The sequence below is a fragment of the Paroedura picta genome, chromosome 1, assembly GCF_049243985.1.
Source record: "Paroedura picta isolate Pp20150507F chromosome 1, Ppicta_v3.0, whole genome shotgun sequence".
Classification (NCBI taxonomy): Eukaryota; Metazoa; Chordata; class Lepidosauria; order Squamata; family Gekkonidae; genus Paroedura; species Paroedura picta.
Genome location: NC_135369.1, coordinates 88,343,125 through 88,363,754, shown reverse-complemented (window position 1 = coordinate 88,363,754; position 20,630 = coordinate 88,343,125). Strand labels below are relative to the sequence as shown.

General features: G+C 40.4%; 1 protein-coding gene across 16 annotated transcripts in view; it reads right to left on the bottom strand.

Moving 5' to 3' along the window:
* Window positions 1-20,630, bottom strand: part of WDR27 (WD repeat domain 27) — a 114,275-nt gene that overhangs the window by 56,098 nt on the left and 37,547 nt on the right. For 13 of the 16 annotated variants that reach the window (XM_077346948.1, XM_077346987.1, XM_077347015.1 and 10 more), the window contains 4 exons: window positions 16,557-16,678; window positions 15,200-15,333; window positions 6,563-6,660; window positions 4,174-4,304 (listed from right to left, as the gene is read on the bottom strand). In XM_077346948.1, the coding sequence (XP_077203063.1) occupies window positions 4,174-4,304; window positions 6,563-6,660; window positions 15,200-15,333; window positions 16,557-16,678 (485 nt within the window). Of the gene's footprint in view, window positions 1-1,268; window positions 3,366-4,173; window positions 4,305-6,562; window positions 6,661-15,199; window positions 15,334-16,556; window positions 16,679-20,630 lie in introns of those variants that run through there. The other 3 variants (XM_077346956.1, XM_077347059.1, XM_077347043.1) reach the window with 2 other exon arrangements.

Genomic DNA, 20,630 nt, shown 5'->3' with positions numbered 1-20,630 from the left:
GGTAGCCAAGATGGTCTGAAGTAGCAAAGCAAAAATAAAGTCCAATAGCACCTTTAAGACCAACAAAGACTTATTCAAGGTGTGAGCTTTCGAGTGCATGTACTCTTCCTCAGAAAAAATGGAACAAGGATCATAAGTCAAAAGTAAATTAGTGACAAATTAATTTACTAATTTATATCTGTAGGTTGAATTTATTTATCTAATAGAGATTATATTTTTGCACATTATAAATGTACAAAAGGAGACCAATCGGGGGCAGCACAACCAGGTAGGCCAGCTCATAGGGAACCGAAAGTAAAAGGATTCAGATGCCTTTATACTAACGCCCGAAGAGCTGGAACTTCTCATGCTGATGGAAAGGTATGATTTAGTAGGCATCACAGAAACTTGGTGGAATTATTCTCATGACTGGAATGTAATAGTGGATGAATATGAACTATTCAGAAAAAACAGATCGAAGAGGTGGAGGAGTGGCACTGTACGTGAGGAAAGGGCTTACCTGCCAGGAAATTCTAGTGAAGGAGAGTATATCTACAGTGGAAAGCATCTGGGTGAAAATAAGCGAGGGGAAAACAAACAGTGTGGTGGCTGGTGTCTGCTACCGACCGCCTGACCAACGAGAGGATGTGGATGCTGCATTTCGTGAGCAGCTTAGGAAAATATCCAAGCGGCAAGACGTAATCATGGGTGACTTCAATTTCCCAGATGTGTGCTGGGAACAAACTCTGCAAAGTGTCCTCAGTCATACAACTTTCTGACCTGCCTGGCTGACTATTTCATTTATCAAATGGTAGATGAACCCACAAGAGGTTCAGCCATACTGGACTTAATACTGACCAACAGGCAAGAGTTGGTGGATGAGGTGAAGGAGGTGGGGACCCTAGGGGGAAGTGACCATGTCCTCATAGAATTCCTTTTGAGATGAGGGGACAAAGAAGCTTGTAGCCAGATGCGGATGTTAGATTTTCGTAGGGAAAACTTTAATGCTGAAAGCGAAGGGAGCATGTGAAGGGTGGGCGCTACTCAAATAAGAGCTATTGCATGCTCAATCAATGACTATCCCAGAAAGACAAAAACACTGCAGGAGCTCTAAGAAGCCTATTTGGATGAACAGAGAACTTCAAGAGGAACTAAGAAAGAAAAGGAAAATGTTCAGGAAATGGAGGGAAGGACAGAGCTCTAAAGAAGAGTACCCACAGGTTACTAGGCACTGTAAATCAATCATCAGAAAGGCCAAAGCTGAGAGTGAGCTAAGATTGGCCAGGGAAGCCCACTGTAACAAGAAAAGATTTTTCAGATATGTGAGGAGCAAACGTAAAGTAAAGGAGATAGAGAAGATAGAGACAGAGTTCAACGAGATCTGAACACAATGGAAAAATGGGAAAATGAGAACAAGATGCAATTTAATAAAGATAAGTGTAAAGTTCTGCATCTGGGTCAGAAAAATGAAAAGCATGCCTACTGGATGGAGGATACGCTTCTAGGTAACACTGTGTGTGAACGAGACTTTGGGTACTTGTGGATTGTAAGCTAAACATGAGCAGGCTTCAAGAAGGGCATAGATAAAATTGAAAGGGTACAGAGGAGAGCAACAAGGATGGGGCCAAGGGACCAAACCCTATGAAGATAGGTTGAGGGACTTGGGAATATTCAGCCTGGAGAAAAGGAGGTTGAGAGGGGACATGATAGCCCTCTTTAAGTATTTGAAAGGTTGTCACTTGGAGGAGGGCAGGATGCTGTTTCCATTAGCTGCAGAGGAAAGGACGCGCAGTAATGAGTTTAAACTACAAGTACAATGATATAAGCTAGATATCAAGAAAAATTTTTTACAGTCAGAGTAGTTCAGCAGTGGAAAAGCTGCCTACGGAGGTGGTGAGCTCCCCCTCACTGGCAGTCTTCAAGCAAAGGTTGGATGCACACTTTTCTTGGATGCTTTAGGATGCTTTGGGCTGATCCTGCATTGAACAGGGGGTTGGACTAGATGGCCTGTATGGCCCCTTCCAACTCTATGATTCTCATCTACTGTAAACTGCTACCCCTTTGCCTTCACAGAATCAGCCTCTCCGTCAGATGCCTATCCAGCCTCTGTTTAAAAATTTCCAAAGATGGAGAACCCTCCACCTCCCGAGTTCCTGTTCCACTGAGAAATGGCTCTAACTGTCAGGAATTTCTTCCGGATGTTTAGATGGATTTTTTTTAAATTAATTTCATCCCATTGGTTCTGGCCCATCCCTCTGGGGCAAGAGAGTATCACTGATGAAAGCATTGAAAACGGGGTAATACCTAGGAGTGCATTTTGCCATTGCCAGCTTGGGACTCTTTTCTGCTATGTTCCACTGTAACAGCTTCACTCATTTGAGCAAGACCTTCTAAAGGTGCCATCCTTGCAAATGGGTAAACTTAGCAGCTGCATGCTCATGTTATGTTGTCATTGGTAGCTCCCAGGAAGAACCTGCCAGAGAAGGTCAGGAAGTCTCTCACATTTCTGCCATTTTATTTTTTGTCCACAGATCTTTGTGTCCTTTTTGTAGGGTTTGTGTGTGAGTGGAGGCCTTGAAAAATCCTGTCCTGGCTTGAATTTGTTGTGATTTTGTGTTTTGATGTAAGTCATGTTGTGCCACAGTGGCTCTGGATTCTGCTGGGTATTCTATACATTGCAAGTGGTGCTGCTGGGCTTGTAAAATTCCCCTTTGCTTGGTTTTGTTTCGATAGGTGTTCTGAAATCAGTCCTGTTGAATTTGGACTCCAACGGTGGCACTGGTTTAGCTGGGCATTCTGTACATTGCAATGGGTTGTGCTGGGATTTCAAAAATGCCCCCCCTTCAGTTTCTACTGCAGAAATTCTCCAGTTTTATTTTGGTTGTTTGGCTTGGCACATTGGTTTGTGATTCTACTGGAATTGGTTTGTGGTTCTCCAAAGGTTTTGTTGGACATTGATTGGTTCTCAGTGATTGCTACTTGCAGGCATGATATTTGCCCTAGATGCAGCTTGAAGGGTTTTCTCAGGTAGAGCAGGTGAAAGGGAAGATGGAGATGAAGCCAGGGAATCCCATAAAAGGAAAGGCTCCACGCCTAGCCAGGGAGGAAGCAACAGTCAGTGCCACTACCAGACAGTCTGGGGAAGGAAGAGTATCCAGTGCTGGAACCCCTTCTCCCTCCCAATTTTGAGGCCAGTGGGTCAGGCTGCCCTGTATGGTGGCCAAAAAGCAGAAAGCAAGGAGCCCATTTCAGGGGTGGGGAAGAGTAACAGCATTGTTTTCTAATTCTGTAATCCAAGTCCTATTGCATGGCTCTTTGATGGTGCTGGACAGTCTTCAGTTTTATATCACCTAACTAATATGCCTTGTCTCAGCAAGAAATGTAGACTGGAAATAAAATTAATGCATAAATAAATAAATCTACAACACTCACAAGCATACCACAGAAAGACTGGAGTAAAGCTGCCATTTGAATTTACTTCTTTCTAATTCTTGGATTGTGGAATGTTCAGAAATTGGGTTTGTTCTGCTGGAATTCTCTCTATAGCTAATATCTAAAGGAATTATCTGATTTCATTAAAATAAGAATTGTAAATTACAGAGGTATTGGCTTCCAATTAATTACCATATTTGCCGGCGTATAAGACGACTGGGCGTATAAGACGACCCCCCAACATTTCCACTCAAAATATAGTTACATTACATTACAGTACTATGGGCCACTATGGGCAGCTATGTCTATCCCAACTGAAATGCACCCGGCATATAGGACGACCCCCCCACTTGGAGGCATGTTTTTCAGGGGGGGAAAGTAGTCTTATACGCCAGCAAATACTGTATTTAAATTTATGGATTAATAAAAACATCAGATGTCACAAAACCTGCCTTGTACTATAAAAACTCAGTATGAAATTTATTTAATTGAAGAACATATTTTATCTGACTATCCTACATGCCAAGAACTTTAAAAAAATAAAACAATGCTTTCACATTATTACAGCAATTACAACAAAGCAGTTACATATATAAACCACACAAACAATAGATGAGCTAAGAGGCAGAACTTGACAATATTAATTAACACTTCCAATAGAAGTAGAATCTTATTTGAAGCGCTGCAATTGTACATAATACAAAGGAAAATGCAAGATTTTCAATTATGCTTTTTAGTATCTATAGAAGATCTCATGCCTACCTTATTTTGGCAAATCTGGTGAACTGCTCTTGAATGAACATCTGGTATTGCTGCTGCACTACAGCCCACATTGAGGTCAAATACCTCTAGCACTCGATTACTACCAGCTGCCAGTATAATATCTGTCATCACTGTACGTTAAAGTTCTGTTAAATTATATATTATAGTAAACAAATTTAACATGTATCTATTTTAATGGATAATAAATGGGACAATAATCTACAAAAGGTCATGTTATTGGATTACTCCTTTGTGTTTTTACCCATCTCTAAGTAAATTCTATTTTAGCTCTCTAATCCAGGAATTCTGAATCAGGGGTCCATGGACCCCCAGGAGTCTGTGGGATCTTTGGAGATGGTCTGTGGCCTTTTCCCTCCTGCCTTAATAGTCTAAGCCAGCAGTCCCCAACCCCCGGTCAGGGGACTGGTCCATAGATCAGTTGGTACCGGGCCACGGCTCCTTCTCATCCTTCTCCCCGGCTGCTGCCTCCGGGGCTGCCCTGCCACTTTGCCGCCGGCTCACCTTTGGTGCTCTCCAGCAACCACCATGGGTGGGGCTTTCCCTCAGTATGGCACTGCGCAGCTCCTGCTGGCAGTGCCCCTCCAGTGGGCGGCGGTAAGTCAGGGGCGTCAGCGGGAAAGCAAGTGGAGCAGGGGCTCAGGCGGCAGCGGTGACATCCCTCAGCAAAAAACTACCCCCCCTGGGCCTCAGTAAGATTGTCAAGCGTTGACCAGTCCCTGGTGATAAAAAGGTTGGGGACCACTGGTCTATGCCACAAGCTAGGGATCTGGCCCCTTCCATTGTTTCCCCTCCTGAGCATGAGTTCTCTTGTGGGTTCTATGTCTGGGAAGGAGCAGAGCCTGCACACTTAATCCCAGTTTAAACCACCTCCAGTCTCTCCCCCATCAGTCCTCTTTGACTCTGTACATTATCACAGATGATGTCACTTCCAGTGACATGTCACTCCCATGGGTTGTAACAGGGAGGCATGGCCAGCAGACATCCCTTCCAGGGCTCCTTGAAGCCTGAAAAATTATTTCAGTGGCTTGTCCATGGTCAAAAGGTTGAAAAAGGCTAGCCTGTTTGACATGTTTGACTGAGAGATCAGATTGCAGAAACAACCACTATGATCTTTTTTTAAAATCAAGTTCAGCAGCTACATTTCTGGCCATATCTATGGTGGTGAAAAGGAGGAGGTAGGAGGAGGAGGAAGAGGAAGAGGAGGAGTCTCAAAGCAGCTTACTATTGCCTTCCCATTCCTCTCCCCACAACAGACACCCTGTGAAGTAGGTGAGGCTGAGAGAGCCTATTACTGCTAGGTCAGGCTTGCGAGGTTAGGTGATGCTGCCCCCACTTAAGAAGTACTCGGGGAGGGAGGCCAAGACAGGGGTGCCGCTGCCTCACCACGCAAGCTGCTGCCGCTGCCCCAGCACCTCTCCCACATGCACCGCTGAAGAGAACCTTACAGATGGTGATTGAACAGAACAGAGCATACATTCATCATACTTGTAGAAATAGTTTAAAAAAATAATTATCTTACATTATCATAATTCAGGTTCTCAGATTTATGCTAATGATTTTTCAGACATACTATTAAATTAATAGTAGCCTATTTAAAAGATTTCACTGATTGTACATGAAGTCTTCCCATTTGGAATTGCATTTGAGTTGCCAGGTATGAGTACCACTATTAAAACATTTGGGCAAAAATACTCCAACAATGCACCCTCACTTTTTACTAAGAATTCAAAATGAAGAGGTCAAAACTAGATAACAATGTAAAATGAAATCCTGCACACATGGAAAATGTGCTGATGATTTAAACCTAATTTTTTTTATAGCCACAGATAAAAGCTTACGTTCACAAAGAAAAAAACAAATACCCTGAAAATGTTGTTTTTAAGGCTTCACTGAACTATAGCCAACCTTGGGGCCCATAAGTTTCTCTTGTGAGGCCCATAAGTTTCTCAGAGCAAAAGTTTGAATGTTAATATCTCATTTTGCATTCTGCACCAATTTAGACATTCATGGGAGAAATAATGTTCAACTTGTAATAGATGCCAGCAGTATGAGCTAGGCAAACTTATACTCCAAGTCATTACAAATTCCATCAGCATCATTTAAAGACAATTGGATTATTTTAGTGCTAATCATTATAGAAAAGAATAGGAGATCTAAAAGTTATGTAAGAAACTAATGCCAACTGTTTTAAGGGAAACATTTCTGACAAAAACGTATTCATTTACTCCATTTATATTCTGCCCAATGGGGACCAAAAGTGCTCTACATCATTCTCCTGTCTTCCATCTTATGAACCTCAGGGGAGGGTGGTATATAAACAAACAAACAAATAAATGCTGAACATAGGTCATCATTATTAGAAGGATACAAGAGTAGAATTCATTTACTGCTGAAAGGCTGGTAAGTGCCACTGTAGATGCCATGGGAAATTTCTGTATCGATTTGCAAAAGCTCTTATTTTTGTACCTGCAAAAAGAACATTGAACATATATGTGTATGAGCAAAAGAGGCAAACAATGTATACTGAAAAACCTTTACCAAGTATCTTAAAATGTGCTTACAACATGTAACTATAACAAATTATTGGAAATCTGTTACCTTTTTTATTATTTATTTAAATACACTTATAAAGTTTAGATTTATTGTTGATCTCAAAGAACTGCATCAACATTAGCCTAACTAATTTCAACCGAACTTAATATAATTCTCTCTCTGTTGGCTAATGTCTAGAGAAAAAGTTTAGCTTTCTATCCAAAGGCAAAATAAAACCCCAGAATCTACCATAAGAATGTTTTCAGTAAAATTTTAAGTACTTTGTAGATGTATATTTTCACACATTTCTAAACCAGTCTTATCATTAAAGATTTTGCAGATCCATTTTTATGTTTTATGTAAACCACCCTGAGCCTTCAAGGCGAGTGGCATATAAATATAATAGATAGATAGATTGGATGGATGGTTGGATAGGTGGATGATGGATGGATGGATAGATAGATTTTGGACCATTTTAATTAACATAGAGCAAATCTGAAGTCTTATACATTCGTAGCTACACATCAGCTTTCCTTGCTTCTCCTGTAACCCAAAGTCCCCTAAAATGTGAGCCCACTGATTCTCTAGATTTCCACAGATAAAATGCACAAGTCCCTGAATGCATATTATAACTTAAATTTGACTCCATTGCACTTTTTCTGTCTGGCACTGATGGATGAAAAAGCTTCAAGGTTAACCCAGCCATTTCTCTCCTTTCTTCTGCAACCTTGCATGTCAAAATAATGATTTTCCTAAATATGAATTCATGTTAATGTATTTTAGATAGTCTTCCTAAAAGCACTGATACTTGTTACTATATATTAGCCTAAGACACAAAGATTTTTACCCATATCGTATAGTATGTGCTAGTACAACTTGACATTTAAGATGTCAGAATACAGGTATTTATGCACTAATAATAAGCATGCTGGAGTACGATGAAGCCCTGCCAGTATTCTTCAACAATTTAGTAATCAGAATGTTGTCTCTATCTAATTTCAATCATTTCCAGTCTATCAATTACAGCTGCAGAACTCTGAGCCAAATTATCAACCTTCTTTCTATTACAGCATACCACAGAGGAGTCTAACGTCTCCACTACCTTTAGTGTTCATGCATAGGGAATGAGGGGGAAACAAAGTATATATCAGCAACAAGAATTTAATGTGTAGCCTGGGATATCAGATATCTATACCAAGACCTCTCTCCTAAAAGTCAGGGTCTCTCTCTTCAAAGTCCCTGCTGAGATATAAGGAAAGCTCCCATTGCAAATGATCAAACCCTACAAGTAAAACTTGTGAATCACCTAATTTTGCTTAAAATACACTCCTTTTCAAATGAGTCATTTATCACACATTAAGCATAATTGAGCTGTGAGGCTAATCATATATGCTATGCTTGTGTGAGGCTGCCCTGAAAGTAGCTTAAAATGTTAATAAATAAACACTGTCAGCCAAATACATGTTTATTCACATTTGGCTGGCATGCTGCTTTAAACATGTAATGGGGATTTGTATAGCGATGACTGCACCAGGTATAATAACTATAACTTCCCTATATCTGCTGTGTAAATTCTCCCTTACATTACCAACACCAACTAAATGCAGAAGTAACTTCTATACTTGGCTAGCATATCCTACTCAAATTTACTTTTGACGAGAATTGAAACCTGTCATCTGACTGATAGTCCTGTAGGTATACGTAAACCTGTAAGTCCATGTCCTAACAGGGAATGGAAGCCCCACTATCTTAATGTAGACTTAGTGACATAAATTCATGTAGACTTAAGTGACATGAAGTCCATTGATCAATTCTGAACTTGAAAACAGAACTTGAACTTGAAAATATTACAAGACACAATGAGGAACCAGCCATCTCCCATTTGCTTTTTAACATTTTTCTTTAAAGGAGGCAGCTCACTTCCCAATTAGGTTCTTTAGATTGTTGACAGATACTTGATCCACTAAAATTATGAAAACCAAAATGAAGCAGATTCAGCAACACAGAAGAGGTTTTGAAGCTGTCATGATGAAAAATATTTAAATTTGACACATCATAGTTAAGTGACAAGACTGAGTTCACTATTGCTAGGTGGACCACAAATAAAATATAATCCTATTATGTCAGGCTGATTATCTTGAGAACTGAATTACTCACCATCAGTGAACAGACCATCTTAGCTTCTTGGTAGTCCTTTTCAAATGCTACAGTTTTGGCATTCAAATTGCACATAAAGAGATATCATGCTACCCATGATCCTCCTGACGTTGAGACTATGGCAATGTATATATTTTTTCCAACTTCAGTAGATGAGAAGGCATACCGCTGAGAAAACTGAATATCCAACCTGTGTACCAAAGCTGGAAAATACACATTGCCCTCTTCACACAAAATGGTGACCAAGTATATCATGGGTATTGCAACCCCCTGAAAGTGCTCCTTCACACAGTCCTAATAGTACAGGTCCCACAGAGCAGTCCTATCAGAGCTCTCTCAGCCCCAACTACCTCACAGGGTTCCTGTTGTGGAAAAAGGAAGGGAAGGTGACTATAAGTCACTTTGAGACTCCTTCAGTTAGTGAAAAGCAGGGTACAAAACACAACTTCTTCTAAATTTACCGAAGAAATTGCAACAGACAAGGTCTTAGCAAGACAGGGCTAGGGGGAGTTCATTCTGCTAAGAGGCAATAGTCCAGAGTCAAGTAGCAGCTGCAGCATTACTGTAAAATATATTTGTTTGTTGTTGTTATTAGGTGCAAAGTCATGTCCGACCCATCACGACCCCATGGACAATGATCCTCCAGGCCTTCCTGTCCTCTACCATTCCCCAGAGTCCATTTAAGTTTGCACCTACTGCTTCAGTGACTCCATCCAGCCACCTCATTCTCTGACGTCCCCTTCTTCTTTTGCCCTCGATCGCTCCCAGCATTAGGCTCTTCTCCAGGGAGTCCTTCCTTCTCATGAGGTGGCCAAAGTATTTGAGTTTCATCTTCAGGATCTGGCCTTCTAAAGAGCAGTCAGGGCTGATCTCCTCTAGGACTGACCGGTTTGTTCACCTTGCAGTCCAAGGGACTCGCAAGAGTCTTCTCCAGCACCAGAGTTCAAAAGCCTCAATTCTTTGACGCTCGGCCTTCCTTATGGTCCAACTTTCACAGCCATACATTGCAACTGGGAAGACCATAGCCTTGACTAAACGCACTTTTGTTGGCAGGGTGATGTCTCTGCTTTTTAGGATGCTGTCTAGATTTGCCATAGCTTTCCTCCCCAGGGGCAAGCGCCTTTTAATTTCTTTGCTGCAGTCCCCATCTGCAGTCCCCATCTGTGATCTTGGAGCCCAGGAAAATAAAATCTGTCACTATCTCAATTTCTGCCCCATCTATTTGCCAGGAATTGAGAGGGCCGGATGCCATGATCTTTGTTTTCTTGATGTTGAGTTTCAAGCCAACTTTTGCACTCTCCACCTTCACCCTGCAATCTTGATCCCAATTTGTGACTCCTCTAATCCCACCTTTCTCATGATGTGCTCCGCATACAAATAGGGAAGGCGACAGTATACACCTTTGCCGAACTGCTTTCTCAATTTTGAACCAATCAGTGATTCCATGTTCGGTTCTCACTGTTGCTTCTTGACCTGCATATAGGTTTCTCAAGAGACAAATAAGATGTTCCCATATCTTTAAGAACTTGCCACAGTTTGTTGTGCTCCACACAATCAAAGGCTTTAGCATAGTCAATGAAGCAGAAGTAGATGTTCTTCTGGAACTCCCTAGCTTTCTCCATGATCCAGCGTATGTTGGCCATTTGATCTCTAGTTCCTCTGCCTCTTCGAAATCCTGCTTGTACTTCTGGAAGTTCTCGGTCCACATATTGCTGGAGCCTAGCTTGTAGGATTTTGAGTATAACTTTGCTAGCATGAGAAATGAGAGCAATGGTGCGGTAGTTTGAACATTCTTTGGCATTGCCCTTCTTTGGGATTGGAATGTAAACTGACCTTTTCCAATCCTCTGGCCATTGTTGAGTTTTCTAAATTTGCTGGCATATTGAGTGTAGCACTTTTACTGGATCGTCTTTTAAAGATTTTGAATAGTTCAACTGGAATGCTGTCACCATCACTAGCTTTATTGTTGCTCAGAATTCCTAAGGCACATTTGACTTCACATTCCCGGATGTCTGGCTCCAGGTCAGTAATTGCCCCATCGTGGTTATTAGGGATCTTAAGCTCACTCTTGTATAGTTCTTCTGTATAATTTTGCCACCTTTTTAAAATCTCTTCTGCTTCTGTGAGGTCCCTACCATTTTGGTCCCTTATCATACCCATCTTTGCATGAAACGTTCTCTTCATATCTCCAATTTTCTTGAAAATATCTCTGGTTCTCCCAATTCTATTGTTTTCTTCTATTTGTTTGCACTGTTCATTTAAGATTTAATTGTTAGATAGTTAGAATACCTCAGTAGAATATCAGGGCAAACAGTTCATGGATTTTTATTCACATTTGTAGAATAATTTTTCTTTATTTTATACTGAATTAAAAGGTCAGTTAAATTCAGTTATTTTATACTGAATTTGAAGGTATAAAGGTTTGATTTTTAAATAATTACACTTCAGTCTATGTTTTCTAAATATTATGGACCCTTGACCCTGCTGTTGGCTTTTTTCTTTCTCTTCCCCATAAAATGTCTAAATAGTACGGATCTATTAACTGCATCTGAAGAAGTATGCTCTAGTACAAAAAGCTTCATACCAGAATAAAATGTTGATAGTCTTGTTCATTTTTACAGAAGTGTAGAAGAGCAATGCATGGAAGAGCTACAGAACTGCAAAAGATCCATAATGCTGTTGTTATTTAATTGACTTTGGGGTGAGAGAGAGAGAGAGAGTGATCTGGGCTACATTACCATGTTCTTCTAATTAAGGGTTTAAGGCATTCCTGATGTTTGTCGGCAGTTCCATTGAGTCTTTTCCATTCAAGCATTTTTCCAAACCTGACTCATCAAGAGTAATCAGTGAAGAGTTAGTAGAAATGAAATAAAAGGCCCAGTTGACAGAGACTAGACATGGAAAACACTCACAAAGAAAATGTCAGGAGGAATTAAACTTTGTCTTATTTTGAAGAGCAATCTGGGTTTCAACAACACTGAGGTGAAGTCCTATACCCATGTGCTGGAGCTTTTTTGGTACTCCAATAAAGTAACTAGCAAAGGAGATGAAATCAATATACAAGTTTGAGATAGAAAGACACTAGTGACTAAGCCCATGATCTGATTTCCCTGGGAAAGCTAAACAGAAACCTAATTAGTATTTAATATCAATAGGATATAAATATATTTTCAGCTCAATTCTAACTTACAGTCATCACTCATCACTCAATAATTTTCAGTGTGGCCAAATCTATGGATTCTTAGATCTGGAGATAGGAGCCATGGAGACAAGACAGATTATTCTACAAACCAGGCTGATTCCTAGATTAGTTTGCCCCCTGCTATGCCAAGGCTCTTGAAGCTGCTGTAAACTACAAAGCTGTGGCCATTGTTCATCCTGTGTTTTGCTGTCTCCTCACCTCTTCTGCGCTGGGTCCACAAATGACATACAACAAATGGAAATAGGCTTCGGCTCAGAGCACATATCTGCATGCAGAATGATCCATTTCCATGCCCAGCATCTCTGGGTAAAGAGGACACAAAGTAGGCCCAGGGAAAAACTGCTCCAGAACCTAGAGAGCTGCTGCCAGTCAGACAATATAGTACTTGGGAAACAATAATCTGACCAAGTATATTATGAATTACAAGCATGTATAATGCATTATAGAGATTTTGGTCACACATGTAAATTTTAGAGCTATTTGAGGTATGATGCCTATGCTTCCCAATACAATGTTACAAACTCTGTATTTGCTTCAATTTTTTTGATAAAGCAGCGGTATTCGTTTAACCATCAATACCATGGACTTGAACATAAATACTGATACACTGGTACAATATCAGACAAGCCACTGGTTAATGCTGTGTTTCAAAATGTTGTTCATCAGAAACAATAATTTCCAAATGCAAAAACAGAACTCTTCATAGGGAAAAACCTCAAATAGCTCTAAAATTTACATGTGTGACCAAAATCTCTATAATGCATTATAAATGCTTGCAAGGTTGAGGGTTGCTGATGAAGAACATTTTGAAACACAGTATCAACCTGTGGTTTGTCTGATATTAGGCCAGGGTATCAGTATTTATGTCCAAATACATAGTATTGATTGTTAAACAGATATCACTGTTTTGAAATACATGTTTTACAACAAATAGAAGCAAATACAGAATTTGTAATATTGTATGGGAAGTGTAGGCACAGTAGGTGCATTTAGCGTGTAATTCACTGTATTCATCACTACTGGGCTCTAGTGACTTGACTGACCAAGTATATGGCAGCTTTGTATAAACTTATGCGGTAGTAAATTCAAAGGGCTTTTCTGCACACCATACATTTATCATCATGCTTACCATCTGAAGATACTATATTTTGGCTGCTCCGCATGACGTCACCAACCTCCTGTGTCTGGCTAGCAGACTGCTTACTACATCCTCCATTTTAAAGCACAAGTTGATGAATCCCCAAAAGTGGATTCACCAACCTAAAAAGCACTATCCCCCAGCAGACAACCAGCAGGCTTCTAGCCAAACAAATGTATGGAGGCAAAGAAGCACTACATCCGCCTCCAATGTCCCATGCTCACACCTACCTCCCTCTCTCCTTACCAGGATGGCGAGTTCTTTTTAAAAATGGAGAACCAGATGGAGCAATAAATAGGCAGACACATACCTCGGCTGTGATTGTCAGTGCCTCTATGAAGATTAAGGTAGGCATTTAAATGAATATGTCTATTTAAAAAAATGTTGGTGGTCGCTGGAAGTTCATGTGTCAATCACCCATGCTGGGAGGGGATTGGTTGGTGACAGTGATAGGCAGGCCAAAGTGAAACAAGACTAAAGCACCTTGCTCTCTCTTCTCGCATTTCCAGCATCAAGTGAGGAATGCAAGAAAAGCACCCAAAAACATTTCAAACAGCTCAAGAGGTGTCGAGTGCCAGTGAGTCACCATTATTTCTTGCGCTTTAACATACAGCAGGCTTCACGTGATAATGCCCAATGTGCGGAAAAAGCCCAAAGTCATTTCATGACTAGAGGCACACATGAAAACCTTCATTTTAATTTTTGAATGACAAACACAAACACTGAATGGCGTTTCCATATTGCTTCATGTTCATTCTTTTACAGTGTCTCATATAGTCTAGAGAATTAAAAAATGTCTTTATAGAATCATAGAATCATAGAACCATAGAGTTGGAAGGGGCCATACAGGCCATCTAGTCCAACCCCTGCTCAACACAGGATCAGCCCTAAGCATCCTAAAGCATCCAAGGAAAGTGTGTATCCAACCTTTGCTTGAAGACTGCCAGTGAGGGGGAGCTCACCACCTCCTTAGGCAGCCTATTCCACTGCTGAACTACTCTGACTGTGAAAATATTTTTCCTGATATCTAGCCTATATCGTTGTACTTGTAGTTTAAACCCATTACTGCGTGTCCTCTCCTCTGCAGCCAACGGAAACAGCATCCTGCCCTCCTCCAAGTGACAACCTTTCAAATATTTAAAGAGGGCTATCATGTCCCCTCTCAACCTCCTTTTCTCCAGGCTGAACATTCCCAAGTCCCTCAACCTATCTTCATATGGCTTGGTCCCCTGGCCCCAGATCATCTTCGTCGCTCTCCTCTGTATCCTTTCAATTTTATCTACGTCCTTCTTGAAGTGAGGCCTCCAGAACTGCACACAGTACTCCAGATGTGGTCTGACCAGTGCCGTATACAATGGGACTATTACGTCTTGTGATTTTGATGTGATGCCCCTGTTGATACAGCCCAAAATGGCATTTGCCTTTTTTACCGCTGCATCACACTGCCTGCTCATGTTTAATTTACAATCCACAAGTACCCCAAGGTCTCGTTCACACACAGTGTAACCTAGAAGTGTATCCCCCATCCAGTAGGCATGCTTTTCATTTTTCTGACCCAGATGCAGAACTTTACACTTATCTTTATTAAACTGCATCTTGTTCTCATTTGCCCATTTTTCCATTGTGTTCAGATCTCGTTGAACTCTGCCTCTATCTTCTGGAGTATTTGCCAGTCCTCCCAATTTGGTGTCATCTGCAAACTTGATGAGTAGTCCCTCCACCCCTTCATCTAGATCATTAATAAATATGTTAAAAAAATACCGGGCCGAGCACCGAGCCCTGAGGTACCCCGCTACTCACCTCCCTCCAGTCTCTTTGAGTGCGGTTCTCTAACCAATTCCCTATCTACCTAACTATCTGAAAATCCAGATTGTAGACCTTCAATTTATCTATCAGAACATCATGGGGAACCTTATCAAAAGCTTTACTAAAATCCAAGTAAACGACATCAACCGAATTTGTAAAATTTGACCTACCGTTTTATCTCATCCTTGCTGATGTCAAGGGAATATTTCAACAAATGAAACTCTGCCCCACAAGACAGCAATATAAAGCTATCCAGATAATAAAACTGTGCCGATCGGATAGGTTTATGAAACATCTCCTTGCCCTGAAATTAAAAATGCATAGCTAAGATTATATATTGTATACTTTTCAGTTAGAAAACACGACTCACTGTTGTCCTGCTTACGCTTCAGGTCATCTGTTGTGACAACTTTCTGACTAAATAAGATGTCTCTCAGTTCCAAATCTCAATTCACCCTAAATTCTTCTTGAATGCTGTTTAACATTCTTAATATCATATTTATTCCTAAAACAGATCCCTAACGAATTATTGATTATATATTAATTAATCAATAACATCCTGTGAGAGATCAGGGTTCTCCAAGACCTAAATCAGTTTTGCAGGGTCTGAAAAATGGAGCTATTCCAATAGGATTATGGTTGAGGCCTAAAATAATACCCGCCAATAATGGCTGGCCTCACTGTTGGAGGAGGAAGTGAGTTGGAAAACCGGCTCCTTACAAAACCCCCATCTGAGAAATTTTACCTTGGGACATGTTTCAAATACTGTTACCTGCCCTGAGCGATGTAGAAAGGTGGGATACACATTTTAAAAATCATTATTAGATTTATAATATGAACCTCACCCTGGTGTAATGAACCTGTTTGACCTTGACCCATTTGGATCTAACTGCAAGTCACATTCCATATGATGCCCAGTTAGGTCTGGAAGTTTTCCTACCCTGTAGAATTTCCCTCTGGCAAATTCTGAAAGAGGGAGATTAGTGGCAAGAATGTTTTCTAGCATTCCAGTCCTCAGGCTTTACACTTAGATGCTCCTTGATTATTGCCATGCACTAGGTAAGGCATTGGCCCCAACAGTGGACTAACAAACACATTACAAACTACTTCCCCCTAGCAATGCAGAGACTGAGGTCTTGCTATTACCAATCATCCTTCCCACCCTGCGAGAGTAAGTTTTGGAAAAAGAGGGAACTTTTAGTAGGAAAGATGTTGATTGGTTGGCACTGAATCCTTAGCAGGGCAGTCAAGCAGCATGTATGTGTGTGGCTGCTCAGCAGCCATTCAGAGCAGCTAGATAACTTGAATGGAATGATGCTCATTTTATAAAAGGCTTAAATGATTTACAAGGAGCACAAGGCTGCCATCACTGAAATAACTGTTGGCAGACCCTGTTTTTCTAGGAGGCTGATGGGTATTACATTCCATTATATAACTATAATACATATAATTAGTGGGATATTTAGGTATATGTGGCATACAGAATGGTAGCCAAGATATATCTAACCAGTATGAGTTATTTATTACCAGACATAAAGCAGGCTCTGCATTGCTGACTGACCATATCCTTAGTGTTCTGTCTTCAGAAGATGAAACAAGCCAGTTCTTGTCATGGCTCCAGCCAACTGAATTAAGAGCACCATCGTGCCCTAATAAACAAAACAAAATTAAAATGCACTGGGTAAGGAAGAAGGTCTATCAGCGATCTGATAAATCATGAGGTGTTTTTTAATAATCCACAAACAACCCTTTCAACCAGAGACATTTTTAAGTGTTACAAACAAGCTTCAAGAAGTCAGATCAAAATTAGTAAATGCCATTACTAATGTATTTCTCACTAACCACTCTGCTAATAACTTTTCTTTTTTCTACCATGGTGAGTATTCTATTTAAGGAGGAGCAGATGTGTGTCAAAACTCGTCTGCCTCCTTAGTGTCAAAAGAGTTATACAGATGTACTATTTGGAAGGCAATCAGAGAATGTTCAGAAAGTAGGAAGGATTCACTGGCACTTACCAGGGGAACATTTTTTAAGGATCTATCTATCTATCTATCTGTCTGTCTGTCTGTCTGTCTATCTATCTATCTATCTATCTCATTTCATTCCCAGCTTGAATTCTTCTCTACTAGCAAAGATATACTTTTAATAGCTGTCTCCTTTATTTATAGTTTACATCAGAGGTCTCCGGTGTGGTGCCTATGGACAGCTTACCTGATGCCTATCAGGTGTTTTCAGAAAGTGGGTGGAGCCAAGTGAAGCTCAGCACAGCATGACATTGGCCACTGAAAATCTCTCATCCAAGGACAAACCACAGCTGATGTGGTTTAGCTTATTATTATTATTATTATTATTATTATTATTATTATTATTATTATTATTATTTAAATTTAAATTATTTAAATTTATATACCACCCTCTCAATAGGGCTCAGGACAGTATACAAAATAAGTTAAAATTAACAATAACTAAAAACCAACATAATACATCAACAGATTAAAAAATCTAAGAACTAGCTAAAGTGGGCCATTTAGGTCAGGGCATGATATGGATGCTCAAAACAAACAAACAAAATCCCTGCACCATTTTGAATGCCAAAGTAGAGTAAAACCTCCAGGTTGAAGCATCTAGATTCTTCTGACTGGCTGCCTTGAGCCCTCTGGGAAATGATGGGGTAAAAATTTTATACCTCACCATTTCCCAAAGCCATCAGTTGTTTTGACAGTGCTCTACCTAGTCATTTTCTATAAGCTGGTTTGTAATTTTAACAAAATTAGCATATTATACAAAATTTGTTTTCTAATAAGCCAGATTTTATGTTTTCTTGTTTCCAGGGCCTATCGGTATTGAAAAGATAAACTATTTGCCTTGGGCTGATTCTGTACTTACTTTGTTTATTACGTTGTGGAATTCAGACTGATTTGAACTTGGGTCTTCCTCTATCCCCCCCCCCATTGAAACAGAAAAGTGTTCTGCATGTGATTAGGGAGCCAAGCACAGTAGGAGCCTCTTTCTTTCTTTTCTTGAAGGGGGGGGGGAGGATTGGAGACAGCAGAGAAGGGGGAATAAATCCAAGAGGAAAATCTCTGCTGAGAGTTTAGAGCTTCTAGAGCCTCTGCTGAGAGAAGTTAGGGCTTCCCCTTTAAGGGAAGCCTTGCAACCTATGAAGCCTTTGAACTGACGCCCCGGCCAATCAGAGCTTTTCTACAGCACTGGAGTTTCAAGGCAGCAAGTTAGTTCGGGAAAAGCAGAGAGATGCTCATGCAGATTTTTCAAATATCGAGGGTTATATCCACTCCAGGATATCACAGGGAAAAGGTAGGGTCACTCCGGATTAATCATGCTCGTTGCAGATGAAAAATTTAAATCACCCAAAATCAAAATGGAAATTGCATTCCGTGTAGACGGCAGGAACTGAACAAACCTGGGATTGGAATAAAAGCCCTGGTTACACAGAAATCCTGCTCTACACTCCCAGTAACCTCCATCTGTTTCTATGATGTTGAACAATATTCTCTAACAGACTGAAAAACTGCTGAACTGTTTGTTTAATCAGTATTTCTTTTACCCATATTTCATTGAATACCAATATATATTTACGTAGTAAAGTGAGGACAGCTCCCCTGAGCACAATGACAGTACAGAACCTGATTAGTATGCTGCCATACTTGTAAGTTAGATATCAGCCCACAACTGGGTCTGAGCCCGAAAACCAAGTTGGCTCAATTTATTTTCCTGGTTCCCTGGCAGGATATATAAGATAACAAAGCAAGAGGTAAAGGATTTTGAGGAATTCATTTTTCAGCATATAAAGGTCTTTCCAGGAAGGATATCAGATTTGCCTGATGGTGTTTCTGGAAGGGATTTTAAAATTATTCGGGCATAACTCCCTTTTATATTATTGTAAAAGTGATTACAACACAGCAAAGACAACCCTTTAAACGAGTCTAGTATGATTACTCAAACGTCTTCACTTTTTCAGCTGTGAACATAGTCCAGAAATGTATGAATTCTTACCTACCGTAAATCCTGGGCTGCTGAGCTTAGCAATAACAGCAGCTTTTTCTTCAAAGCCCACTATTGTGTTATAAAGCTTTATTTATTACATGTATATTTTTATTAATCCTTTTCAAGTTATGGCATAACAAACATGCATGTATTTGTACAATGTTTCCGTCAACTTTTTTTGAGAATTTTTGCACTGTAGAATTCAAAGTTACTTAGAACCAAAGTATTCATCTCCCCCCCCCCCCAAACATTACATAAAAAACAACGAATCAGGTCCAAATTCTGCACATGCAACTGTAGAAAGGGGAAAACTACGCCGGCACCATTTTAGATGGTGTAAATGGCATCGGAGGGCGAGAAAGAAGGATCCCTCCTCCCTCCATGTTACAGTCTTGAACCAAAAAAGGCTCTCCATCTTATTTAAACAGAAATTCCCTGAGCTGCAGCATGGCTTCAGTGAGCATAGGTCAGGCCCAGGAAACCCTGGACCTGACTTTAAAAATGTAATGTCTTGTTTGACCCTGACTCAGCAGCCATATTTCCGTGTTAAATAAATTTAGTAGTCCTACCTTGTACTCACACTTTTATTACATTTTTATATCAAGCATAGAAACTCCATATTCCAATACAATACTTATGGAAGGCTCCACACAGCCCTTTGAATCTCAACACTCAGGGCTGTGTGCTTTAATAGGTCCTTTAACAGACCTGAAATCCCACCACTCAGCTGTTCAGGAAACAATGCAAGGGGGATGCATTCAATCATTCCATTCCTATTCCCTTATCAACAGGACTGCCAATCTCCAGTTGACACTTAAGAGATCTCCCACTATTACAATTGATCCCTTGATAACCAGGATCAGCTCCTCTGGAGAAAATGGCTGCTTTGGAGGGTGGACTCTATGGCATTTGTGATGGACAGCACTTTGGAAGCAAGCCTCAAATTGTTGGACTATCATAGAACCAGGAGGTGAAGAGTTAAACCTTCACAAAGCAAGAAAGCATGAGTGACAGCTTGTTCCAAGCACTCTGAATGGTCAGCAACTGCTGAGAAAGAAGTCTTATGAGAGCTGTAGGCTGAGGGAATTAGGGATTCTGACAAAAAACTGCATTGAGAGAACATTATTCTGTACCTAAGCTATTGAATATCTACTCTGAGATTTTAGTCAGAAAACACAGTTTTGACTAAAGAAGTCTGTGCCTAAGCTGAAAGCAATTCTACACAGACAGGAAAACTGGAAATAATATTCGGCAGAGATTCCCAGCCTGTTTTCCGCAATAGGAATGCTGCCCTGTTTCCCATGCATGATGAGGTGCACCAGAAGCTCCCCCATGGGGGAGCCAAATGCTCCCCCATGTGGGAGCAGGAAAACATGGGGCAACCCTGCTCCGTATATGCATCCTGAGAAATGTTATGGGAATCATTTCCAAATACATATCTCCACATCCCCATCAAATACAAATAAAGGTAATAATACAAAATAAACTTTTAATAAAGAGATTTTTCTGAAGTTCAAGATATTTCAACCAAAACAACAAGAGACTTGGTACACCTTAAAGACCAACAAATTTAAAGACTAACAGATTTATAGCAGC